Source organism: Dermacentor albipictus, chromosome 7 (assembly GCF_038994185.2).
Source record: "Dermacentor albipictus isolate Rhodes 1998 colony chromosome 7, USDA_Dalb.pri_finalv2, whole genome shotgun sequence".
Classification (NCBI taxonomy): domain Eukaryota; kingdom Metazoa; phylum Arthropoda; class Arachnida; order Ixodida; family Ixodidae; genus Dermacentor; species Dermacentor albipictus.
The window spans coordinates 101,224,102-101,251,794 of NC_091827.1; the positions used below are offsets into that span (position 1 = coordinate 101,224,102).

The 27,693-nt window shown below is 43.8% G+C and overlaps 1 protein-coding gene across 1 annotated transcript; it reads left to right on the plus strand.

The window, feature by feature from the left end:
* Positions 1-1,435: 1,435 nt before the first annotated feature.
* Positions 1,436-27,693, plus strand: LOC135917205 (epoxide hydrolase 4-like). The gene is made up of 7 exons (XM_065450724.2): positions 1,436-1,679; positions 5,145-5,381; positions 8,377-8,513; positions 14,724-14,836; positions 20,173-20,350; positions 22,337-22,473; positions 27,257-27,693. Exons 2-7 carry the CDS (start codon positions 5,190-5,192, stop codon positions 27,676-27,678), a joined length of 1,179 nt encoding a protein of 392 aa, XP_065306796.1. The 5' UTR covers positions 1,436-1,679; positions 5,145-5,189; the 3' UTR covers positions 27,679-27,693.

Sequence of the window (27,693 nt, forward strand, 5' to 3'; positions counted from 1 at the left end):
CGGAGGTAGCTGGCCCATGCCGTCGTCCAACTTATTTACGCTGAGATCGTTGATGAAGTGAAGAACTGCTTCTCATCGAGAACGAGGAAAAGGGTTTATTTACAGAAATTAAATCAGTCTAACATGACTGCTTGAGAAAAAGAGTATTAGTCCAACAGGACTGCATGAGAGAAGTGACTCAGTCTAACATGACTGCTCAAGAGAAGTGTCCTCAGCATTCGCACAACCACAGTTTTTATACACTCGATCCGCCGGTCCTACGACGCGGCGACTGTCCGTTTACTCATCACCAACGCGCCGCTGCTCTGCAGAACAGTTTACGTACACAAAGGCAACCGCGCTCTGATGCCCGACGACGGCGTTGGCGGGTGCCGTTCCGGGAACTATCGTTGCCGATCGAGGGTCGCTCGTTGTTCCGTGCCACTCCGAACCGTGAGAAGCACAAAAATACGTCGTTCCCGCGGCAGCTTGTCCATGCGTGTCAAATCAGCTCCGCGTTGGGGAACTCCGGAATCATTGTTCACGCACCGAACTAGTTCCGTCACAATGTCGAAGGGGCTGGAGGAAGGCGGCGGATTCCAGCGCAAAGGCCGCTTCTTTGAACGCCTCCCAGCTGCAGCGACGGAGAGGGAGAGGTGCGCGTCGTGTCGCCCTGTCGTAACTGTGTGGCAATCTTGTTTCGCAGCACGCCATTCTTGACAGTACCAAATTAAATGGTGCTTGCATATAAAAGTTGGCCGAAGCAGCTATTGCTATAGCCTTATCTGAAATCGTTGCATTAGTTAATATGCCGCACTATCTCGCGGAAGTGATCAGTGATGGATCTCGACATCCTGACGTTATTTGTGGTTTTAAGGAGAACCATCCACTATAGCTTCAGTCTTGTCACGGCCGCTAGCGTAAAGGGCTTGCCATGTACGAAACACTGCACACAGACCTCCTTAACGAGTCACTGAGGAGTCCATTAGAAAGTGTTGCGACGACCACGGGGTAAAACATTGATAAAAACTACGCGAAAATGAATGTTTCTTTTTCATTTGTCTTTTCTTAGTTTCTCAAGCATAAGCGCAGATGCCTTTCGACATTTCATTTCTTTTTATCCAGGAGCAGATCGTATGGCGTTAACTTTATTGTGTCGAAGGGATGCTTGCAGGGAAATTGTTAGAACTTACGCAGTTGCGTTCTTGGAAAAAATAAAGAAGCAGATGCGAGGCGAGAAGTTTAGCAGTGAGAACTCAAAAAAATACTGAGAACAACGCGCAGCTTTTTGCACCTGACGGTTGGTCTTAAATGCACCTGGCTTTTTACTGGTTTTCAGCTTTTGTTTTGCGTATGGCGTGGGTTTGCTCATAGGCTTTGAAGCAGAAATATGTGTAGGTATTGTTCGCTTCGCGGCTTCTTTCCTGCTTGTCTCTGTGTTCACAAGCAACGACAACTACGTTTTAATAGAATATATTGACCTTGGTCATTTGGGGTGCCGAGTCCTATCGACTGAAACTCTCGAAAGAAGGCTGTTATGTGGATAGCACTATTGTTAATGTTGTGCGCGGGTCTCTCCAGTAGCTTATGGCTGGCGAAAAATTAGGGCTTAAAAGTTTCACCTACTGAAAGCCGCGACAAGCCCAACGTTCTACTCAAAAGTTCTTTGAGTACTTCAGAGACTCTCCAAAGGATTTCCGGTAAGAACAACAAAATCAATATTGTAGCAATACTTTTAGAGTGATACAGAGGTCGAACACATGATTAAGCAAAATTCGGACGAGGTGTGTTGTCCTCATCAAAAGAGTTGAATGTTGGGTTAGTTTGGTATTTTGATATGAGAACCATTTTGAAATAGTGCGCAGCGCGACGGCACAACAGAAAGGAAGACGAACGCAGGCGAAAAGTAGCAACTGATTTTATTGAAGCCAGAGCAACAGGTATATATATCTACAAGCTGCGCAGCCGCGCAGTTACAAGGAAAAATGGAATTCGTCAAACAGGAAGCGAATAAACCGGGCGCCAAAGGAATTTCATTTCTGAATCGTACCGTGCAATGGGTGTTTCGCTTACACTATCCTGACCTGCCTTTCTGATTGGCAAGTATTATGAAAGTAGTTACCTACCCGGCATCATTTGAGGTTGTACAAAACGTCACCAGAAGGACCAAGGTGTTTGTGTAAGTGAAGCAACTGTATTCGTGCCACGAGCGTATCCGCGATATAACCGGAGCAAAAGGATGACGACGACTAGTTTGACGGCGACGTCATGTCGACTGACCTTGTTTTGTACTCTTGCGAGGAAATTGTACAACCTGCTTTGTCAGGGCATTGGCCGATCAGTATGCAGCGTTATAGCAGTATGATTGACCACCTGCTCTTGCGCGCACGCTCTCTCGATCGCGCCACGCAATGTGATGCACGCGTTCGTAGTCTCAAAACGCCATTTTATATATATATATATATATATATATATATATATATATATATATATATATATATATATATATATATATATATATATATATATATATACATATATATATATATATATATATATATATAGTATTTGGTTAGATGTTTAAATGTTAAATGCTTGAATAGTTAAATCATCCACCTGCTGTGCTAGAAGCGCGAGGTTAGATGTCGCTTTTGCCCGCTTCTTTTCGTGCGTTAGCATAAAGGTGTTAAAATAGAAAAAGTGAACTTGCGATAAGTGTGGAAAGCAGGTCCCATGGTAGATAAAAATATGTCAGAGCTTAGAAAAGCGTCTGCGTGTGTATGTTTAAATGTACAGACTAATTTTACCAGTAAATATATTTTTCTGTCCTTTTTCTGCACTCAAAAATGGCTTTATATGGTATATTATGCACTGTCAAAATGTTTACACTCTTAAGGATGTTTTCTTGCCGCACTGCTAACACCATTACCGTTAGGGCCTTACAAAAATTTAGAGGTCGACAATGGAGCTCTGACTAGTCGTGCGAAGACAAAAGACGTACAAGAAAACTATGTAATTATTGTAATAGCCTTGGGAGCACAGAAACATCCGACAAGATAATTTCACAGGGAGAGGTATAAAAATCTCCTCTCAAACATTTCTGTGCAACCAAGGCTGCCAGAACGATTACACAATTTTCAAGTACGTCTTTTGTCATCGCACGTCTAGTTAGAGCTCCGTTGGCGTCCTCTATAAATTTTTATGAAGCAATACCACTGCAACAGGAAAACACTCTTAAGGGGGTAAATATAATTACTGCGTACGTACCGAATTTACCAAGGTTTATGTGCATCTTCCACACCGTATGTTAGAGATTATTTTCGACCTTTGGGTATGTTGATATTTATTATTGTGCCTTTACATAATATTACAGCGAAGCTGTATTGGACCAGGGTTCTATGCATTTTTCTTCTCTGTGGACAGAAACTATCCTCATCAATGGCTCATAGCCCCGTATGGCAGAGGCTACAAGCACTCAGCAAAGTGAAGCGAACAGTGCTTAACTTCTTTCTAACCACGCCTACAACATGCAGGACAGCACGAGGAAAACTGTCAGCATCAGTGGCTCATACCCCCGTGAACAATGGCCCATACCCGCGTGAGCGATGGCTCCTACCCGCGTGAGAAAGCAAAAAATCCAATGACTCATAGTCCCGTATTTTTCATGGCTACTCACTTTGCGTGAATTAGCTGCGATGACATTACCCCTGTTGTCGCTGCCGAAAAGGGAGCGGTTTACGCGTTCCGTGTTGCAGACATATCCCTTGCGATGCCACAGACATCCGGCCCAGCCCATAACCCAGCGGCGTACGTGCGTCAATTTGACATTATGAAAGAATGTCATTAGAGTTGTGCGGGAAATAATGAGCACCGATCCAGACAATAAGTAAGTGTGCGTACCTTTCATCACGATGGCCACTCATCAAAATATTAAATGAGTTCGTACCTTTGTTCAAAACAATATGTCACTTCTGTGACCTGTTCTAAAGAGCTTCGCTAGTCAACCACCTTCACAGAGTGGAATGGCTGATGATTTTCTTGTTTGGCCTATTTAACGGTGCATGGCTGAAGTTACATTTAGAGGGCACTTTTAATGTAAATTGCCGCGCGTAACCGAAAGTGTTGGTTTTCGTATTTATTTTATTTTGTTTAATTTTCCATGCACGTGTATACATCGTATCAGAGACAGCTTGCCTACGATAACCAAATTTTTGAGCTCATCCCAATTATGCAAACAATGCAATGGAATGCAGTTGCAGTTCGCAGTATGGGTGAGATGTGACCAGCGGGTGTCTAAAACCGTCTTTGTTGTCGCACGGAAGCTGCAGTAACTTCAAACAAAGCAAAAGAGAAACGTCCCTCTGGTACCTTTCCACCACACCCATACCCAATGCTGATATTACCCTTCCCCCTGCATTCCACTAGCGGTACCCACTCTTTCATTGCGTATTTCTCTCGGCTCTATGTTTTTTTTTATGTAGGAGTGGGACGTAACGCATGCCTGTTAATGTTCCTATGCGCCCAACGTTCATTGTTTAGAAAAATGAATGAGGGGACAAACCTATTGGTAGCCTTTACACTGCTTTTGGCCCCTGTGGGAAACTAGTGCTTGCAGCTTGCTGTACGTTTGTTCGTAACAAGTTACAGCCATATGGGCCATCCTTATAAAGAAAATATATAAATTGTACGTTCTGGGCTTGCAAGGGCACTCGTAATGAAGTTTGGAAGGACGAATGCAATGTGCGGTTTTGCCGTTCTACGCGCGCCTGCACTTTTTCTTGTATATATATATAAATATATATATATATATATATATATATATATATATATATATATATATATATATATATATATATATATATATATATATATGTATATGTATATATATGTATGTATATATATATATATATATATATATATATATATATATATATATATATATATATATATATATATATATATATATATATATATATTCTTGATAGTTCTAATTTGCATTGCACAACCTGAATTATGGCATAGAGGGAGCTGTATGCAGATAAAGCTGTAGCTCGCCGAACCTCTCTTTAAGCGCATGTTACGCCCGGAAATAACTATACCAACTTACTTTACTATCTTTATATTCATGCGCTTAACATCGGACCATGATTCTTGTTCACTTTCAGTCTTCCACTTATTAAGACGCTCCAGTTTAGCAGCCTTCCAACAAGATGGTGCTGCCTGCAGTTATTGCCAAAATAATGATCCTGGCAATCGGGACAAGCATGTGGATCTGGATGGAGGCGTACGTCAAAGTTCAAGTGGCGCTTCACGGCCAAGCAATTCTCGAACCCCACAGACGAAGTGAACCACCAGAGTTGAAGGACAGTAAACTGGGAACGCACGCATATGCAAATGTTAATGTACGTAACATTTATTTTCTCTTCATGTCTGTGAACCATCATGTGACGAAAGTGTACAATGTCCATCGATGGAACAGGTGGGTGTTTTACTGTTGGTAGTTTGCTCATGAGAATACCGTAGCTGCGTAGTTGTTGGCGCTCACTGCACAACTTGAAGCGTTGGCACCCGCAGAAAGCATACAAATGGTTTAAAAACATTTTGTTAACTATGTGCTTACTTGCTATTCAATTTATATTGGCGTTACATACTATCAACTCCGAAAGCTCGTGGTTTCCTGTATATTGAAAGCCACAAGCATAATGCTGCATTTACTGGTAATACCTAAATTTTAAAGTAATGTTTTCCAATTATGGCTCAATAAAGTTTTCGAGTATGCTTCAATGCTAATGTAGCTATACCTCCTGCCAGCCTTCCCCCTCCCCCAAAGAAAAATATGCGACACGCTGAACACCATTTTATTTTGATCCACATACTCTCAAGGAAGGCATCTTCGTGAAATTCAGCCTTCATCTCAGCGTTCAAATCAGCTTTCAATTAAGCGAAAGTACGAATTCTCGGGAATAATGCTGTAGCACTCTCTTTTACGTTGATTGCACAACGAGGACGACAGGCTGCGTCTCAAGTGTTTGGCGCTAAAGTACACAGCGCTGTTACTTCTCTGAAATTCTAATGGTGCGAAGCATTACCTTGTCGACGGGTTTCTGTTGTTCTCACTTCACCGTTGTGCTTCAGTACAAAACATGCTTACTTATTTGCAAGTGAATCCTCTTAGACACGTTATATATGCTCGTTCTGGTAGCCTAACATAGATTTAAATGAAATGAGCCACTGCGCTGTGTATTTGTAAGTTCTCGTCTTAGCAAACAAATGTCTACGATACCAGTAATTCTCTAAGGAATACGACAGTAGCTATTAAAGGCAAAAAATAAAAGATGTAGCTAGGAAGCATGTGCCCTGCACAGAACAGCTGGCCATGGTCTATTATAAGATTATACTAATAATCAGAAATTTTGAAGATAGTTGATTCGTCATCAAAATTTTTCACTGGTATTCAATGCCTATGCTACGCAAAAGTTAGATATTCTTATATTGGGACATTTTTGTCTGGCGAGGCACTTGGAGAACATGGTTATTAAAGCATGAAAGAAAAATAACATTGCCAGGGTGCTTTAATTGCCGTTTTTAACTCGCCTTGGCTTCAGAAACTAGGACGGGAAACTCATTATGATTGTTAGGACGGGGACGAAACATTAAGTGCGAATCTTTCTTACTGAGAAGATATTTTGGAGTACTTGTCGCTCTGTACTACGTGAAGGCAAGGGCTTCACTTTAGCGAGACAGCATCAACTTTGTGGTTTTCTAATTATAAGCGGTCTCCGAGGCACATGCAGTGCACTTCAAATAACGGCTCATGATGTACCAATGACAGATGTCCCCCTAGGCACTCAGAAAAAGTATGATGGACATAAATTATTTCTTCTGGGTTCAGTGAGAACAGGTGGCTCTGTCTGCCTGAGCTCCTACTTTAACGATTTTCAAAGGAAGTTCGCCTCCGATATCGGCCCATTGAGAAAGCTTTTGAAAGGGGACAGGCTTACCACCTTGTTGGTCGGCGAGGTGTTGAGACAAAGCATTGATGAAGTTGCTGTACTTTTTCTTCAGTACTCGTTCTACGCCATTTCAACACAAATGTTCCCGATGAGGTAAACCCACATGCAAGTGGGTGTCAGACTTTGCGCTTTCCTTCCTTATTTACTGGAACCTGGCATACACGACTACATCACCGCGTACCTAAGTCTCCCTCTCAGCAAGGCCTTGTGCAACTGCTGTTTTATTGAAATAAATTGTCTGAGCATAGTTTGAGTTTGTATAAGCATCGGGCTCATTTGTGTGGTCATTGTTTGGTGCTGCTAACAAGCATGGTGGCTTCAAATTAGTGACGTTCTTGAATGATCTGCCTTCACGCATCTGTCAGTGTGCGCGTTCCATGCGAGAATTTCTACCAGATGCCACTTCGGAACGAACTCGCTGCCAAGGACGCCATTTCCCATTCCCACACACTATCTAACGTTGCTTCTCTTTCCTTCATTTATACTCCCTCTTGTGAACTACAATATCAGGAACAGTTCTTCTGAACTGCTAAGAAAATCCGAGAATATCTGCGCGTCATAGATTCCCTTTGCATCATAAATTACCCCGCTATAAATCCTCCCCCCCCCCCTAGTAATGTGCGCACATGCATTTCACTTTCTTCCATATTACGCTTTCACAGTGGATACAATCATTAAAGAATAAATAATACCTAAATTTTAAAGTAATGTTTTCCAATTATGGCTCAATAAAGTTTTCGAGTATGCTTCAATGCTAATGTAGCTATTACTGATAGCGTCCTGTTTATGTTGTGAAGCGGCATCAAATGAACAAAAAGTAAGGCAAGGTTTACGCACTTACTATAGACAGTCTATGCCGAAACGGCGCTCATCTCGGCAGGCGGAGTACCGTGTCAGGGAAATTAATTAAACACGAAGCTGACGGAAAAGTATGATTTAAGCCAGATCACGCGTACGATGTGATAGCGGGCAGCGTAGATGTGATGCCCTACGCACTGCAGTCAGTACCTCATGGTTTGCGTGGTTTAGTTGCCGCGATACGCTCTAAGGTTCCGCGGGAAGCGGTAAAATCTTTTAAGAAAGACCTACATAACGACACGGACATCAGAGAAGGTTGTAGGGGTTCTTTTGCGATGATTGCGAGTCATAGAGTCAAGCATATCGGATCTGCCACATCGACCTGAGCGGCAGCAACACGGGCGTACTCTGTGCCATGTACGACAACAGGTAGCAGCGTGCCTAAAGTGAAAGCTGGGTAAGGGAACATAACAGGCAAGATAATTCTTCCGTGTCGTCACGGGATGAAATGAACGCAGATCTTGCATGCCTATTATACATTGTCACAAATAATTTTTTTTTTATAAAAGCATGCTTTTTTGTCTAGGGTATCAAGATGCACTATGTTTACAAGGGATGTGACCCGCGATACGCGAATCGCTCGATTGCGCTTCTGCTGCACGGATTCTTGGACTTCTGGTTTATATGGAACCGGCAGATTGCTACCCTCGGTGAACATTTTTGGTAAGTGCGCAAGAAATGTTTCACGTGGATGGAAGGAAGTGCGTGGAGTATGCAGCCTGCTTCTTTTCTACAACGAAATCTTAAAAATGTGCCTGCAGAAGTTACTTAAGTTACGTCAGCAAAGAATAATTTATCTATCCTGGTAGACGTCATTTGCCAAAAAAAACCAATGCAAGTCAATTACTAATCAAACTAATTTAAGAATATAACACTACACTTACCAAATTTACAGCACAGACTTATATTTGGAAGTTCAAGAGAATCATCATAAAAGGCTAGTTCCGCATTTCTACTTCACCAAATAGCCATGTAAGCAAAATAACTGGCGTCAAATTTTTCCTTCGCTTATCTGATTACGTAAAAGGTTGGTGCCATTGCACTTTCCTCTTCCCACGAGCTTATTCCGACTGGCGCTGTGCGCAACTCACGATTAATGGCATAGTCACTCATGCAGGGGCGAGATGGACGGCTTTATGGCGCCGTATAGCTAATCTTCATTTTGCGCCGCCCTGGTACGTCGTAGGGAGTTGCACTGCGAGTAGCGCTACGCAGTGCTACATGGGCAACCAGGTAAATTGAGACAGTGATTTGACCTCAACTATTACAGTTTACATGGCCATTCTTGAAATGTAGAAACATGGAGTTAGACTTCTATAACAATACCCTGCAACGGTACACTACAAAACATGTGCCATAAAATGTGAAACTAAAAATTTATTAAATTTTATTGGTTATATTGGTGAATTTATTGTGTGGACAAGTGTGGAATTTACAAGTGTGGACGCCCTGGGTCTGTTTGTGGTTTCAGAGTGTGTGGAGTTGTAACTGGGGAGTGTGGCCTGATTGGCGGTATCTTGGAGAAGAAGGACTTGGGGTGTTGGGGAAAGTGTAGGTAGTAGAAGCTACAGGGGCGCGCGCTTGCCCCGAAAGCCGCGGCAGTTCCAGGTTATGATGTGAAGGGAGTTATTGTTGCCCCGTCCCGCCATATTGGAGCTTAGAGGGATGGATAAGAGGGGTTAGTCTCGCGTCTATTGTGATGTGGGGTTCCATGGCAGTTGGTTGTGTTGTGGGGAGAAGAGGGGTAGAGAGCGGGGGGAGCTGCGTGAGGCGTGCGTCGAGGAGGTTGACCATTTTCTGAAGCATAGATTCCATGCAGCGTTCCAAGTGCGTCTCCACTTTCGTAGTGAGGTCAGTGATGAGAGCATTGAATTTGCTTTCAAGGTGAACCTCAATCACTTTGAGTTTTTTGTCAATGGGGAGACCGCGTTTACGGGGGTATGAGCCATTGCTTAAGGGAGTATGAGCCACTCGTGGTCTTACGTAACGGAAATATTTAAATTTGAAGAAATTTAATTTCGAAGACTCACAAGCGGCAAATCGCAGGCGAAGGCTACGAACCACGCCGCCGAGCAAATTCGAGACACGGAACGCAAGCGACAGCTGCGGACTGCGAAATTAAATTTCTTCAAAATTAAATATTTCCGTTACGTAAGACCATGAGTGGCTCATACTCCCTTAAGCAATGGCCCCCGTAAACGCGGTCTCCCCATTACGACGACAGAAGTGACGTCGTTCTCTCCGTCACAGCCGATTGTGTGTGTAACGTCATAACTGAGAAATACTTTAATGAACCCTCGGGATTACCCCAGCGGTAAGCACAGGGGCCCCACGTTTCAGCTTCGCTGATTAAGCATCTTCAGGGAATGAAAAATCCGACTTCTTTATTTTTTTTATGGCGTGTGTGTACAAAGACTGACCTCTTCTTTTTTTTGTAGCGCTTCTTTGGTGTGGTGAGGAGCTTCAGTGGGGATGAAGATCATCCTACGATCACGTTCAGATATTCAGGCTCGTGAGCCTAAACTGGGTGAAACGTTAAGACGACAGGAAGAAACACACGACATTTAGAAACGCAGCTTCTGCGCTTCGCTGTATGCGTTTCTTGTGAGTGAGTGGTTTTAAAGGGGAAAAAAAGGAAGAGATAAGTACAGCGCCGTTACTGCCTCTCGTGCGAGGGCACCTCCACTTCCTTTCGTGCAGTTTACCCTTCTTTCAGTATTAACAAACTGGCGCGATAAATCTTATTGGTGTAGGTGGACACGGCTTTCTCGTGGTATCACTAATGCTGACAAGGGAGAACGCCAGCGAGCGTGAAACACGCGCGAACTGCCCGTCCGCACGAGCTCAAGGCTGTGACGAGGCGTCTGCAGTGGAGCCTGATGGAACAGCGTTGCCACCTGGCAGCTGTCACAGAAGTGGCGACAGCGGCTGTAAGCGCGCGGGCGGAAGCTGAACTGAACTTACAACTGAAGCTAGTCTACTAACGTAGCGCTAGGGCAATACTTTCACGCGTAAATGTGGTACTTCACCTGTCCACCTGGCGCTGATGGATACAACGGTTTCTGGTGCACTTATAATTAGATTTGACAGAGGTTCACCAGAAAAAAAAAATAAAGTAATGTGTAGAAGAGTACGTAAGGTTCCCGCCATTTCATCAAGATAAACAAGGAGAAGTACCGATGGCAATCGGATGAGTTGTTGCCGAGTGACTAGAATAGGCCTTTCGAAGTTGTACACGTAGCTGAAGAAGAAAAACTCAGTGTCCTTTCACTCTGTGAAGAAGGACGCTGTGTATGTCGGCCCTTTAATAGTGAACTGCACCTCTGCCACGGACGGGCCTGGCATTGCACTATCTTCGGGATCGGCCAAGGTATGGGGCGTGCTTAACGTCTGCGTCACCTGCGCTGCCGGTCGGCCCAGCATAACACTAACATCGGGATCGGCCGACGTATGGGGAGCTTTCTGCCTACAGACGGACACGATCATAGAGTAACTAGGCCTTAATAGCTTCGCTGGGATTCGCTGTAAAGTTGGTTATGTCTTTGCGTTTCTTAATTATTAATTATTCATTTAATGACGACGCCAACGCGGGAGCAGTGACACGAACGCATTCACGCGGTAGCGCCGTGGGATGCCGTCGACACTGGAGCCAATCCTGATTATGATCGTTTTGTGTTAACACACCGGCACGCCCTGGGGGCAGTAGTCTTTAAGAGCCTGGCTGTAAGATTCTTCCGAAAAACGCAGTGGCGAGTGACCAATGCACACAGGTGGCGGCAGCGTGCCCTGCAACAGAGGATGCAAGCAGTCTTATCCCTCTCATGAAGAGAGCGAGCGTCTCTAAATTTAAAGTGGTGATACGTGACAGGAGGCCTGCATTTATACGCAGCAATTCCATCAGTGGGCGGACAGCGACATCACGCTGCGACCCTACGCCACACACCACCCGGGAGTAAACTAAATGTTGCTTGAATGGGTAACCTTAGATTTAAAACAAGTTATTTCAATGTGCCCGATCTTTAAATGTGGCTGGAATTGCTGCACAGAAGCAGCAGCGGCCCAACACAATAAGAGACACAAGACAAGCTTAGGCACTAGCTGGCATCCTGCAGCCTATGGCGGAGTACCAGAGCTCTCTCTTGAAAAGTCGCATTTCTGGTCAAACTAAGGCTGACTGAAAGCCCGAACGCAAACTATGAGCGGAGCTAGTGCCGTCGAGCAAAGGACTTTCATTTCCGCAAGCGGCATGGAGGAATTTTGCGGATGTCACACTAGGAGACTTCGTGCTTGTTTGAAAATGACATTCAGACAGCGACACGAAAACTCTGAATCTACTGTACGTTGTCAGAAAGTGCGAAAGCCGAATTCTCAGCCTAGCTGGTTTCCTTCACAACATGCAGATGGAGTTTGCAGCAGAGAGTAACATTCGTCGTTATTGCCCCAGGATGGCCAGTATCAAAAGGAAGTGAGGAAGTTTATCGGTGTCGACGACGAAGCAAGCGCGTGCATGGGGTGAAGAGGATCAAGGCAGCAAAAAAATTCGCCAATGATTACAGTACTCCCTGATGCGAAATTTGAGCCTCGTTCAATACGTGTTTTCATTTCGCTTTATATTGGCTTCCGCGTACAATCGGTCTCGCGGAGCACGCTGCAAATGGGGCAAAGTGTGGCGCGACTGCCTCACTAATCTGGAGATCGCGAGAGCCAGCGTGTGGGGCAAGTGCGTGGGCCCAGCGGGTAGGTGACGGGTGGGCGCGATTCGCAGAAGCCACTGCCGACAGGCCCAGACGACACGCGGTAATCTGGCGCAATCTAGTAGCCATCGCTGCAAAACCCCTCATGTGCGGCAAATCGAGTTTCTCATGCTTTCTCCATACTCTCTTCCGTTTTCCGCCTTGTTGTTCCGCTGCACCCTCTTCTCCGCTTTCCTTCTTGCGCATCCTCTCAACGCTCAACGCATTCGCTAACATCTTTTGCTGTGCTCGTTCACTTGGTTTCTCCAGAAACGCCGACTCACACCGCAAAAACGGGTGCCTCAGAGCTGCACTCTGAACAAAGCGCCGTGGACAGTAAGGGAAATTTGTTTTTATGAGAGGATTGGGATAAGAAACCCATTATAAAACCAACTCCCTGCGTTTTCTGTCTCTTGATGAATAGACTGTACGGCCGAGGGAACCTTCCGAGGATTATAAAAGTTGTGGGATCGAAGAAGAATGTGCTGGAAGATAATGTGAAAATGAAAAAAAGAAAAGAACCACTGTGTGAATCACAGAGTCGAAAAGATTTGTGAAGAAAAATACTTGTAAGTGTAGCTGGAAGGTCAGAGAATGCACTTATATGAACAGGCAACTAAGAGCTAGAAGATGTGCAGTAAATATTGGGCACCGGTTTTAATATGCTAAAAGTAAGGAAGACTTTTGCAAAACCCTTGTGCACCCACCGTGGTGGCTCAGTGGCTATGGTGTTGGGCTGCTGAGCATGAGGTCGCGGGATCGAATCCCGGCCACGGCGGCCGCATTTCCATGGGGGCGAAATGCGAAAACACCCGTGTACTTAGATCTAGGTGCACATTAAAAAACCTCAGGCGGCCGAAATTTCCGGAGTCCTCCACTACGGCGTGTCTCATAATCAGAAAGTGGTTTTGGCACGTTAAACCCCATAATTTAATTTAAAACCCTTGTAAACATTTCAAAGACTTCGCATGAGCTGTAAACTCAAACTGACACGTGTACTTGTATATCATATTCGGGTGACCGCTTTTCACCATTTAACAAATGTTGTCGCTCAGCGCGGGACGCACCAGCATGTATCGGAAATGTATCGAATGTTATCGATTGTTCTTTCTGCTGTCTGTTGTCACCCAAGCTTGTATAATCTGATTGCATGTGTGAAGCGAATTGTGTAGAACTTTCTGGAAGACATGCGAGCACCAGCGATTACTCTGGAACCTCCGATAGCTCATGCACACAAGCTGATGCGCTTGACCCGCTGATCACATTTTCGACGATCGCCGATTGTGTTGGCCGCTGTCGCTATTCTTTGAGTGTAGCCTGTTTTTGAGGGCACAAATTCGCCCAGTAAAACGCTAGTTTTGTCATTTCCAGTTTCGCTACTTTCTTCACCGTCACTAAGTGACAATATTTCAGATTTGTCCGCCTCAAGTTCCATAAGAGATGCAGTTTTCAAAATTTCGATATGTTTTTGGTGCAGAGTCACCGATTAATTTTCGGAATTTTTTTCTTGTGAGAAAGTCTAGGCCTTCACTGAAAATGCTGCTTGCAGCTCTGGCTATAAGTTAGGTTTAGCGCTGAAATGCAACGAGTTTTTTACGAATAAGTCTAACAGCGGTGTCATAAAAGCATTTCTGTGTTTTAAATTTTAAATGCATTTGAATAGAAAAATTGGAGTTTGCCTTGAGCTAAAGCCTCCTGTGAAAAATACATAAGGTATGCGTTTTGCCAGTACAATCCTATACTGGAGTACAACAAAGAAACGTGAGTGAAAACTAAGCAGCAGGAAGCAAGTTAGATGTCTAAAACGGACCGCTAGACTCTGAACGAAAGAGCAAACGTGGGTGGCTGATATTATGGTTTAGATTGAGAGAATGAAATGAAATGTGGTAGGGCATGTAGTGCATTGGCCAGATAACGGAGAGGCAAGCAGTACAGAAGAGCATACACTCGTGCAAACAGAAGCATAGTTAGGGATTACATTTAAAGGTATAGGAATATATCCATACAAAGGATTGAGCCCGTTGACGTAGGTATGATTACGATTATTATAACAATAACTTACGTTCCTGATGCGCAGGTGCCCGTGTCCTTTACCAATCCGTTCCTTACTTTTGTCTTCTCTTACATTATCGTTTCACAGTGTCGTTGTTCCAGACCTGCGGGGATACGGCCTTACTACAAGACCTGTTGATTCTGCGGACTATCTAATGGTGAAGCTGGTTCAAGATGTCAAAGAATTATTGGAGGCGATAAGTAAGTCAGAGCCTGAAGGAAGGCTACAGTACTTGTTTTCAGGCCACATTCGTACGTGCAGACGTTTAGGATGTTTCCTGACACCGTACAGCGTTAAAACAAAATTTCGATAAGGTCATCCTACCTTCTACTATTTTAAGGTGGTCCATAACTCATTGCTTTATTATGGCTATGAACTGCATGATCTTATTATGCAGTTTTGTTAGTATATATGAAAGCATGCAAGCATGGCGCAAGCATGCAAGCATAGATATGCAAGGTGGATCGCTAGGCCAAATTTTGACCAACACAAGTAAAGCTCGATGTAGGATCGCAATGATGCCGAGTCACAAAGAAGCCAAGTTGTTTGTTATTCACTAACAGTCAAATGAGCCATGATAATACTGTGTTACATATTTGACAACCTTGAGAACCTTGTTAGACATTGAGCAATATACCGCTCACTTTGAAGATTTGAACTCTGCAGTCATTATTTTTATTGGTGGCAACATATTGGAAACAAACACGGAGGTTAAAAAATACTCAGAAGACGCTAATTAAGAATCACATAACGAGTTATAGGAAAAAAAAAATGTGAGGCGTAACTTTAGTAGACAGGAAGACAGTGATGGCGATTGCAGAAGAAACCTGGATAGCTCATATTTTACCTGAGGTTAAGAATAAGAAATTAATTTGGGCAAGAGACGTCATGTGTATGGAGCAGGTAATCGGCGGCATAGTAGTTACAGAATTTATACCAAAGGAAGGGAGGCGCAGTAGACGACGAGAACGAATTGGGAGGTGTGATGAAATTAGCAAATTCACTGGCACTGGATGGGTTCAACAACTGCCGCTGGAGCCACAGACCATGGTTTAATTGGTGCATGGATTTTATGTTCGAGAGGACATAAAATAGGCTGATAATGATGTGCACTAGGAAGATGGTGGTGGCATTTGTTGAAGATTTGGAATTCTACCTCAGCATTAAGAAAACGTCCAAATTGCTATATCCTGAGGCGTGTATACACAAAGACAAGTCAGTGGTTTTTGTATGTTGACGATAGATTGTGAAGGTTATATTGGCTACAGTGTGCACAGGTGTGACATTTCCGTAGTAAGGCTTTTTCAAATGTCGATTTGTTTCAAGTGCAGTGTCATTTATTTTTCAGACTTTAAAGTGGAAAGTTGGGCTACTTTGTATGCATTCATAATAGCAACAGCGTGAGCGAAACGACGACCGAGTGAAAGGACACAGGACGAGTGGTGGCTCTCAACTAAGTTTACTGAAACACACACATCAAGGAATATAAGCGACACAGGTGATCACATGGTCAACAGAGGAGCGCAGAACCAGGCCGCGTGGATGCAAGGCATCTGTTACTGTATCAAGCTATCTAGGTAAATTAAATCCAGCTTAGAAAGAGTAAAATGCGTAAAAATTTCGAGGAGACAGGAGGCCAAAGGAAAAAGCCGGAAGAAGAGCGTGGTACTTGTACCCTATGCACACCGCTTGTCCCGTGGCCTGAAGAACGTTGCAGGTTGCTATGGGTGCAGGTTGTCTTTTCGGCTCCTGGAAAATTGAGTGCGGTTTGTCGGGCGGTCGAAAGGTCAACAAGTGGAGAAGAACGTAATTCTAATGTAAGGTGCAAAGTGAATCATGTTAATAAGTATGTAGGCTACACTACCAATGTGGTGTACTCTTTCCCGCTCAAGTGCGGGCGACTGTACATAGGGCGAACCGGCCGGCGCATAAATGTAAGACTTAGGGAGCATTAATTTTGCTTGGACAAGAATTATTATGCGCATGTGGCTGTCCATTGCAGGCAATGTAAGTATAAACCCCTCCTCAAAGCGAAAGCACTTTTGTTTAAGCATGCTGACGTATATACCAGATTAGTCGTGGAAGCAGCCCACATTGAGGGAAAGGACACGTGGTGCTTTAGCCAGCCTTCGATTCCGCTTTCTCAGCAGAAATTAATTTACCTACATAGCTCGATACGGTAATAGATGTCCTGTATCCACGTGGCCTGGTTGTGTGTTCCTCGATTCACCATGGGATCGCCTGTGTCGCTTATATTCCTTGATGTGTGTGTGTTTGAAAAGACTTAGTTGTGAGCCAGCGCTCTTGTGTCCTTTCACTCCATCATCATCTTGTTCGCGCTGTTACCATTATGAATGTTTTTGAGACAGATGCCTCGTTCCATAGGCATCAATATACGTTGTTCTGAAAGTCGAGATCATTAGCAGTTTATTCTTCATTCATATATGAATTTGATGCAACTTCAGGAACGCTAGTTCCCAGAATTCTTCGGTAATTTGCCGAATAAGTCATTAATGGGAACGGTAACCAGTTGGAAAAAAAAAGGCCAAGTATTCTTAAGTCTTCTATGTATATTGGTGTCTGCTTAGGCTCATAGTTGTTCTGCATATAGTAAGCCCTCTTTATAGTTATGTCGCTTTAACAAGAGTGCTACGAGCGTTCCTTTATTATAATAGCAAATGCACAGGCACTCAAGGAATGCGTTCGTGCCTTGTGGCGACGGCGCATGCGTGGCCCGAGCGCCATGTGCTGGAGCTCACGTGATCTGCGGCGGGTTCGAGGGCGAGTATGCTAAGGTGGGTGCCGGGACGCCTGTGGCCTCGATTCGCACTGTCTTGTTGTGCACCTATCGTTGGAGGCCAGGGGATCTGCTGAGCTTCAGAGGCACAGCACACTGTAGGGAGCGGCAGCAACGAACGTTCGCTTTAGGACACGCCCACGCATTACCCGTTGTTGGCCCTATATCCGGCCAGTGTTGTGACCATGAGCACGCGGGGTCATCGGGCGAACTCCGGTCATATGGTCCTTTGGGTCGATGACATCCCACATGTTTTCTTAGCAAGTGAATGCTCACTGCAATTTATGCTGCCTATATAAATACGAACCTTACATGCTGTAATGTCGTAATACTTTGCAATTGCTGGGAAGATTTGAAGACGCCACTGGTTCGTCTGAAGAGCGAGATTAGGAATTTTTAAATTGTGCTTTTAGGAATGTATGCGGCATCTGAGTCCGTTCTTGCATGACATGTTAGAATAGTCATATTCATTACTATGCAAGTGCATAGGTTTTCTCCTGATTCAAATTGCTCTTATATTCGATGTATGCTTCACTGTGTAGGACTGTTATATTGGGGTGAAGTTGACTTTCGGGAACTGGCATCGCGCCGTGCTTTCCGCCTTCCAAAGCCATCGATGACCCTGAAAACGCTGATTGCAGCTCTTTCACGCCATTTTTATGTTGTTCCCAATTAAGGCTTTCTGTTTCATGTTGCGAGCTTGTAATGTAATATTACAAGCTCGCAACATGAAACAGAAAGCCTTAATTGGGAACAACATAAATGCTAGTTGAAAAGAAACACAGTGGCTGAAGAATATCCCTCGCTACTATTAGAAGCATTATGTTGGTTATTTACTTGTGATGAACGATATATCCAACAATACCATTCACTGGAGGACCGCGAATCAGTTAATCAGTGCTACGCCATCAGTTTTGGCCTACGACATAGGCTGCTGGAATAAATGGCATTGGGCGACAGTGCTAAACTGTTAAGTCTGCTCTCAGCGCTCTCTCGGTTTACTGACGGCGTCGTAAAAAATTTCTCTTGCTGCCGAAGGTTTATGGAACAACAATGAGAAAGTAATTGTTTCAGTGAAAACGTAGTAGGAACTGCAAACACTACATTTTCGCCAAACTCATTAATTTTTTCTTGTATGCTCGTTTCAAAGCAACCATTTGTGCTGATAGCCTGTAAAAGTCATGTTCGAGCCCTTGAATATCTTTCAACATACTATTATGTCGGGGCCTGTGTTGCAGTAAATCGGGTGTCGGCGTCGGCGTACCGTGAGCGAAAATTGCCGTATATATTCTAAGCGGCACTAAAGTTACTCATAGTTGCCTCATATTCTTTACAAAGTTATTCCTTGGAGTTTGGAGAATTGCAGCACGCACTCAAATACCATAAAACAAAACAGCGACAGCGAATGCCTTTTGCGCTATATCTTCTCAGACTGAAATATTAAAAGTGCGAAACAATAGCAGAGACTCTATCCACGCAAGAGGGCGCGTTTCTACCAGAAAGCTCGCCTTCGTGCACAGCCTTCGCCGCCAGTGTTTCCCGGTAAACTTTATGATTGTACGAGCTGCAGTCGTCGCGAAGCGTGAGAAGTACTCAAGAATATTCGAATGCTGTCGCGCTCCACTCTTAAAAGAGAAGCTTAAGCGTCCTTCAAATTTTTTTCTGTTTAGTACAAATTTGGTGATTTGGAAAGGTGAGCACGTATTACGTAGTAACTTGACAATTAGATGATGACATGCACTCGTTTTCTGAGAAAGATAGTTTGGTTGAAATTACAATGCAGAGCGGCGACTGAGTAGAGCTCTTTCTTATGGTATGTTCCGTAAAATATGTTGTCGCGTGGTAGTGACGATGACGAAAGCAGCGAAACTGTGAACTGTGAAACTAGCATTTTATGGGGCGAACTTGTGCCCTTAAAAACACGTTGTACTCAGAGGAAAACGATAGCGGCGAACACGGTCGGCGGTCGTCGAAATCTGATCGGCCGGTGAAGTGCGTCGGCTTTTATACGCGAGCAATCGAACGTTCCAGAGTAATCGTTGGCGCCCGCAAGTCTTCCAGAATGTTCTTCCAGAACCCTGTGTGTTCCTGCCTTCTGTCTTCTTCATTTTGCGCTGCCCCTTCATGATGTTCAATCAGATCCTTCTACAGAAAGTTCTACACCATTCGCGTCGCGCATATATGCAATCAGACTACACAAGGTCCAGTGACAACAGACAGCGGATAGAACAAGCGGTAAAATTCCAAAAACTTCCGGTACATTCGGGCGTGTCCCGCGCTGAGCGATAACATCTGAGCGAAAAAGATAAACCAGTCCACGTGTCAATATAGACATTTACATTTTTAAGAAATCTACTATGTCGCATGTGCTGCAGTTTGTTGTTTTGCGCACGTAGTGTTTTTATTCTGAATTGTGTATTTGTTCCATATTTTACTTATTTTGTTCTGTACAAGTTTGGTTGTATGCGTAAATGCTAATACCCTGTTCGTGCGCTCTTATCGAGTTGTATGCTTGATGGGATGTTTTGTTGGCACCCTACAGCAGTATTGTTTGGTCCCCAGAGCTTAATTCTTTTTGGATATTAACAGGCTTTCCCTAGTAAAACAAATCCAATAAAAATTGTGTACAAAAAAAACTTTATTGAACAATCCTCTTGCGAGTTTCTTACATAACTAAAACCAAATTCTGCATTCCCGGTAGTATAGAATGGGAACTTTTCAAATCCTTCTACATTGCAGATCCCCAAAAGAAGAGGCCTGTTGTCTTAGTGGGGCATGACTGGGGCGGCATGATTGGCTTCTGCCTGGCTACTTTGCACGATAAGTTAATCGACCGCATGGTTATCATCAACGGAATGCACCCGAAGGCCTTTTCTAAGCAGCTGCTGCGAAGTCCGACGCAAATGAGGATGTCCTGGTGAGCACTAACAGCTACATTCTACGCATTTGCTGCGGAGAAAGTTTGATACTTTTAGTAAACGGAGCTAGATGTCAAGCCCTGGTCCTGAGAATGAAATCAAAGGAATGCTCCCACGTTCGCACTCAAGGTGTCCCAATTACTAGAACAGGGCTGTTTTTTTATGAATCGTACTTTTGCAGAAAAAGCGATGCTATGATTAAGAACGACTTACGAAAACATAAATATTGGTTTTTACAGTGTGCAGAATTGTACGGTGTGTGAGTAATAATCAAGATCTACCTAGATATAAAAAGGTGATTGACAAAAAGAGAATAACTTTCACAAGGGTCGGCACTCAATCTAGCAGTATTGGTGTTTAAAGAAAAATATAATTTGCCTGAAATTAACTCTTTACAGAACAACTGGCTTTGCATTGTAATCTAAGCTAGGTGTGGACGAATATTGGAAGTTTCTAATACGAACCAAACCCTACTCGATCAATATACGTATTGGTATTCGAAAATTACCAAGTCGTTGTTTCCGAACATTTGATGCTAATCATATACTTTGCGACATACAAATGGTAAAGTTTGGTTATTATTTCACAACGTGTCGCTCGTTCTTAGAAGTTGGACAAAGACAAGTTTTCGAAACAACGCTGAAACAAAATCGGCAACGCAAGCTGTGCTTTTGGCTTTGCGGCAGATGGCTACACGATATCATATCATTTCTTGGTTGTATTTCATTCAGTGCTTTTGCTGTGTACTCATTTAGCAGTTTTATCTTTTACTCCACAGCCTGTGGCACCTTTCTGGAAACTGGCCCTCTTAGGAGTGTATATAAACACGACCACGTTTGCACCTTTTTCTTTTTCCACAACTTCTGGTCGTTCTTCGGCACTCATTTATTCAGTGTTTTTGGAACGACAGCTACACGTGAGCCATCCATCCTTAAGAAGCTGGTTTGCAGCCAAGTTCAAAAGTTGTTCAAAGGGTAATCATGTGGTTTTGAATACCATTTTGTAGTGCCTTGTAACTTCAGACTTTGGTCCTGAAAGATAGTTGTCCTTTTTGGAACAGCAAGTACAGGCTACTTTCCATATTACGCAGAAAGAGATATTCGTGGTGTAAATATATGCGTATATGTTTGTCAAATAAATATTGAATATTTACCACCCATATTCAATTCGAGTTCACCAAAGTGTGCATTCGCCTTCCTCTAGATGTAACATTGTTTTTCTTTCACAGGAACTGCGCATTAAAAGGGCAAAGATATTGTCCTTGGATATGACTGTTATACGATATAATGGAGCCATCAAATCCCATATAAATTCAAATGATTATCCTCATTAAGGTGCTCTCGGACTGGCATACCGAAATAATGTCGCGCCTGAGCAATAGTTAAAGCAATAGTTCAGTTATCTTTGGCACAGCAGGACGATAACACTGGACTGACGCCAAAAAATACTGTTTCTCCGAAACCCTCCACAGTGGCTTACGTACGAGAAAGTACTGCTGCCAAGGCCGTGGGTCCAATTCCTTGATAGAGCAGGTGCATTCTGACTGAATCGAAAGTAACTTAACCTAAAGCCTAAATAAACGATGCCTGAAGGGAATGACTGTTTCAGATTTGCTGTGATGAAGACTTTCTGCTGTTCATGGTGTACACGGTGGCTTGGCCTCTCTGGCACTTCTTGCGCCTTGTTCGGGCAAGAGAATGTATGCAACTAGTTAAAAAAAAACAGCTACAATCACGCATGCTGCATTACATTAGCTTCTGTAACCTCGGTGAGCTTTATAATGGCTTTTATGCTAACCAATAAATACTTTGAGTATCTTTTCGTAACTGCTCAGATTGTCTCTTTCATTTTTATTATATGTTCATTACAACTTCGTTTAGTGTATCGGTATAGGATATCCGACCTGCAGTTGTAATTTTAGGACCTCATGCCGCATAATGAAGAATGATCGGTTCATTGATTGAATATGTGCATCATCCATGTAGGTACATGATCCCGTTTCGGCATCCAAAGGTTCCAGAGCAGTACCTTATAATGCGAGACCTGGCCTTCTTTGACAAAGTGCACAAGGGCTTCTCCGAAAGGGAAGAATACGCGCACAAGTACATGTTCTCTCAAAAAGGTACGTAGAAAATTCGCATGATGAGGATTACTAATATAATGTCAACAACTATTCCGCTGCAGCCTTCGATTTCTTTTTGCCCCGTTGGAAACTGCGACTCACGTCATTTAAATGGTACGACTAGCGATATAGTTAAATAGACAAGCATAGGGATAGCGACACCTTCAACTTCAGCAATGTCAGTGCTCGCAAAGGTCCCCGGTTCCTATATATTCATGTCATTCTTTACCGACCTCAAAATTCCTCTTAAGCCAGAGGTATTTTGCTCTTTCCAGAAGGACGAACAATAATAATAGCGAAAATGCAATATGTAAACTCACTTGAAACCCGAGCAAAACAATCTGCCTATTACCTGAGACAGGGTACAAACCTTTAGGCATAAACAAAAGACAAGCGATCTTGGCGAGCTTTGTGCATACATTCGTGAGATGGCACTTTCATGACATGCCAGAATGGAAAACAAAGATATTTCGCACTGAGAACGTATTCAATCGGAAGTAGACTTAACACAGTCAAGGGAATGTCGATACAGTTGCACCCTGTATATTACCGGTTTGTTAGCACTTTGAAAGCAGAGTTTTATCCTTGTTTATATTAACCGATTATAAATTATGATACCAGAACAACATTTGCTTACAGTCATGTTTATTACCATTATGCGCCTTCTCATATGTACTGCAGCATGATGCCAACAGTGCGTCATCCACGTGTTTCAATGTATGCCGCACAGCTTCAGGGAGTTACTGAGGTAATTCACATTTAAGTTGACCAACTGGGTACCAAATATAACGCTTACTAGTTATTATTGCTACGTAATATGCGCTGCCAAAATTACGTTCTCATACTCATCATAAGCTATTTTAGAATAATTAACGCTGCAAAATGCTAATAGAATACTTTAGTAAAAATATAAAGCCACACTTTTGTGTTGAAAAGCTTACTGCCAGACATAGATTTATTTTTGTGTGGAAGACCTTGAAATGTTCAGGCCTATGGGGTGTAGCACAGCACGTTTGACACTCCCACCTGTGGCTGAATTTCGCCCTGAGTTTTGCACTGCACAGGTCGCATTCTCATGATTAAGGTTGTTTGCTAGTATTCTGTGGAATAGTTTGTCAACAATGCACCCAAGTGGCTGCTTCGAAACACGTAAGTTTTGGCAAAGCCGTTACGCACGTGCGAACACTCAACGCGCATCAAATGAAAAAAAAGATGTCGCAGTTTCTCCTGAAAGACGGGGCATAAGTTGCGATAACAAATTAGTACAGTTATATCAAGTAAGCGTAGCACTTTACCGGCTCTATAAAATCGTTAACATTCGCTTATGAACTAAATCACCCAGCATGGCACCACGCGCGCAAAGCAAACACATCTCACTCGAAAACCGCGGACTCTGGCTGTCAGAACGTTGGTGTGAGGAAGAGCGCAGAAGCAGCGAGCGAATTGACCTTCGTGCTTCCTCTCGCTTCAAAACGAAATGAGCGGCGAGAACCCAGCGCACACGAAGCGATGAGCCCTCGACGCACCTAGACTCTATATTTGTCGCAGTTCACTTTCAGAATATGACGCGCGTGGCTGACTCTGCTCATCGCAAACCGCTTTCAGCATAAGGCTCTTATGCCCTTAAGGCCCAGCGCTTGTGTCCTGTCCCTTATACCTTGTGGTTGCATGTGTTTGCGCTGTAAACAGTTTTTTATGTCAAGTATGCACCAACTCGCCCAGAAAGAAGTTTTAATGAAGCATAAGGCCCGCACGGGCCCGCTCGGTCGCTCCAGGCGTGTCTTGCACCGGTATAGAAATCCCCTCCCCCGGCATCCTGTGCGCGGTTAAAGACGGCACGCTGCCTCCCCGCCTTCCTCCTTGGTGCGCGCGAGATCAAGCCACTCTTGTCGGCTCACCCTAGCCCTCTACACTCGCACCTACAGCATAGGGTGTTATCATACGGTGTTATAGCAACGGTAGTCCACGGTGTTATCGCACTTGGACATTGTAGGGAATGTCACCGCGACGCCGACAATGACGGCGGCAATTCGCCTGAAGTGTGCATGTATTTGCTATCCCAATAAAATCTCGACTACCCTAAAGTGGATGCCACTGCCATCTGCTGGCAATAATTATAAAAATGTCCCACGTATATTGGTTGTCGAGGCATATACAAATAGCCCTTAAACCTATGATATCCGCATCCGGCGAATCGCCGCCTTTCGCAGTATGGCTCCCGTCCTTATATTCCCGGTGACTCGCCGCATTTGAAAGCCAATGGTTTAACAAGGAGTGCAAGAAATTTAAACCTTGAGGAACTCAACATTGTAAATGTACTTTTTTGTTATTGGCTGAACCAATAAACACAATGAACCTATAAACAATAAAAGTGTCCTCTGAATCCGTAAATATGTAGCTTCCGACTATATTATGGCCGACCAAATCTAGCGACATCGAAGTGTCTACAAAGAAAGGACACAGGCAACTTCATTAGTGTAAACAGCAGAGTTCAATAAGTATTGCAGCTATAAACAGAGAATAGAATAGAATAATAATTTATTCGGACATTTATTGAACTGAAATAAATACAACATTACAAAATTCTAGCAAGAATTAATGCGGAAAATTATGAAACATAAATCTGGGATAGACTTTGCAATGAAAGGAAGGTAATTAACAGCTGCCTGTAGAGGTGTGTCGGTATTTCAACTCGACAGCAAAGTTCGAGCGTTAACTTGACGGTCTTTTTAAGATTGTTTCTCGATATCGGGGTATGAAGGCCTAGCTTCCGTATGCACAGTAGGTGACTGGCCATGCCACTGGCTTGGATAACGATGGCTCTAGGTGGCATACACTCCTCCTTCATGATATTTTGAGTAGCTCGGGCATGGAAGTGAATGAAAGAGTCATTGGGCGTATGGAAACTCACGAATGCGTCAAAACGCCTAATTTCAATAGATAAAATCTTACAAACTAAATGAGCATATACATGTACATATCCTTGGTTACGTAGATATAGATGCGCGCCCTAAAGATATGCGGACACGTAAAGGGCTTGACATGAATCAAGTGAACAATTCTTACCTTTACGACTGTAGATGCAAAAGCTCTTGTCTAGAGACTTATTAAACCGGAACTCACGTTCAGAAAAGCAGGACTGCGTCAGAACACTTCCTATACATTTTTATAGTCTCCGAAAACGCTACCCTGGACGGTCGACCGAGAGTCAGAAGCACCTTTAAGCTTCAGTCGCCATTTTGTATTTCAAATTCACACAGAGGCGTCTTTTTTAGCGATGCTTCGTGAGAACACGCCATGGATTCGCCGTGAGAACGCGCTTCATCAGCGGCAGAGCGCAAGTTGACTGAGTCAAGTAGCAGCGCCAGAAAAAACCACAAGCGAGAAAGCAAGAAACGCTCTAACCACACTGGTCGCGCTGAGTGGAACTATCGTCAGCCACGGTCTACTTGCACATTTCCTGGTTCTAATTTTCATTGCTCCTGCAACGCTTACTGCCCACACACTTTGCAGTCACTTTGGTTCGCTCAGAAATCAAAGTTTTTCGCAACTTCGGGACAGCGCTTGCTTGCCTCGACGACCGGCTACTTTATGAGCAGACTGTTTAAGAGTCACTATGCAAAAAAGAGGTGATGCGTGCAGACAGGACACAAGAGTGGTGAAGTGGACAACACGAACGCCGACTATCAACTGAAGAGAGCACTGAGGCGAAAAAAAGTGTTGCCTCAGTGCTCCCTTCAGTTGATAGTCGGAGTCCGTGTTTTACACTTTTCTACTCTTGTGTCCTGTCCGCACGCCTCACCTCTTTTTTGCATAATGAAACCTTACCAAGTAGATCAGCTTTCTGTCAGTCTATTTTTGAGTACCGGCAGAAACGGTGTTCACTACAGAAGGTGACGAAGGCGTAAGTTGCCCGGGTTAAGCGACTTAGTTGAACGACTCTGGCGATCTCGTGTTAGCTTTCATCTGTGACGCCATGGTTTTCTTTTACTAGATGTCCTTCTCTTTCTGCGCTTTTCTTTACGTTTCTGTTACCCCTTACCCACTATGCCCACGGCAGGGTAGCATACTGGATGCTTACCTTTTGGTTCGCCTTCCCTCCTTACACTTATAATTTATGTTTCACTCAGCGCGACCTCACTTCTCATCGCACTAAATGTGAGGACATACTCTTGCCAATTTATCAGGTACCTAAATTCATAGAAGCATTATGCGAGTGTGCACATTCTGGAGGTTGTGGCTAAAACGGCGCCAAAAGCTTTCCATTCCGTCCGTGACATTTTTTTTTCTGATTTTGTTTCCTGGCATTTCACATCTGTAAAGAAGTTGCGCTTCATTAAAGCACTTATATATTCATGAATTATTCGTAATAATATTGCTGCAAGTTCAGCGCTCGTCCCTGTTTCGTTTCCGTTCATGTCGTTTTTGCGCTGCTGTCTTCTTAAATTGTTCATATATTGGGGGGCATGCGTAAAGATATTCATGCTTGTAACAGCGCCATTTTATTCAACCATTTATAATGCGCTCGTCTGTCTGTGCGGTCGATTTTGTTTATTTATTTATTATTTGCAGGTACTGTTGGCCGATTGGGTCCCAGATGACTAATGCCGATGGCAACTATTAGTAGTATTCTCAGTTTCCTCACTTTCCAATACTTACTTGTCCACCTTGCCATATTCTTAGGTTTCTGTTTCACATTGGATGGCTGAAGCAGCATTTCCGCGCGCCTCTACGCCAAATTGTCGTTCTTTTAACGCTCACTCGCTCTATTTCTTCTTTGTAGGTGCTCTCACAGGCGCCATCAACTATTATCGCGCCTTCAACAACGATAAGGAGCAGCTGAACAAGCTGCCGTATCGCAGACTCGACGTGCCGACACTTATTCTTTGGGGGCAGAAGGACGAATTTCTGACGTCCCCCGTGGCAACGTTCAACCAAGAATGGTTGGCGAGGTCAACAGTCGTTTTCTACAAGCACGCGGGGCACTGGCTCTTGCGGGAGTGCTTTACCACTGTCAATCAATATATCGTTAGCTTCGGGAAATCTGGACAAGTCACTCCGAGCCTTCAACAAATGAATCCCTCCAACAGGAGACAGAACGAAAATACTTGTACGCACTCCACTTCGCCGGATGCAATGCGAACCACCAACACGTTTGCTTTGCTTCCACGAGGAATCGGCATTCCTGGTTTTCCAGAAGAATAAAAACTTCCTGCCTGG

Excerpts from the sequence above, each read along its gene's own strand:
- LOC135917205 (XM_065450724.2), top strand. The coding sequence starts at position 5,190 with ATGGTGCTGCCTGCAGTTATTGCCAAAATAATGATCCTGGCAATCGGG. Across the intron at positions 8,514-14,723 it reads ACCCTCGGTGAACATTTTTG|TGTCGTTGTTCCAGACCTGC; the intron begins GTAAGTGCGCAA and ends ATCGTTTCACAG. Across the intron at positions 22,474-27,256 it reads GTACATGTTCTCTCAAAAAG|GTGCTCTCACAGGCGCCATC; the intron begins GTACGTAGAAAA and ends TCTTCTTTGTAG.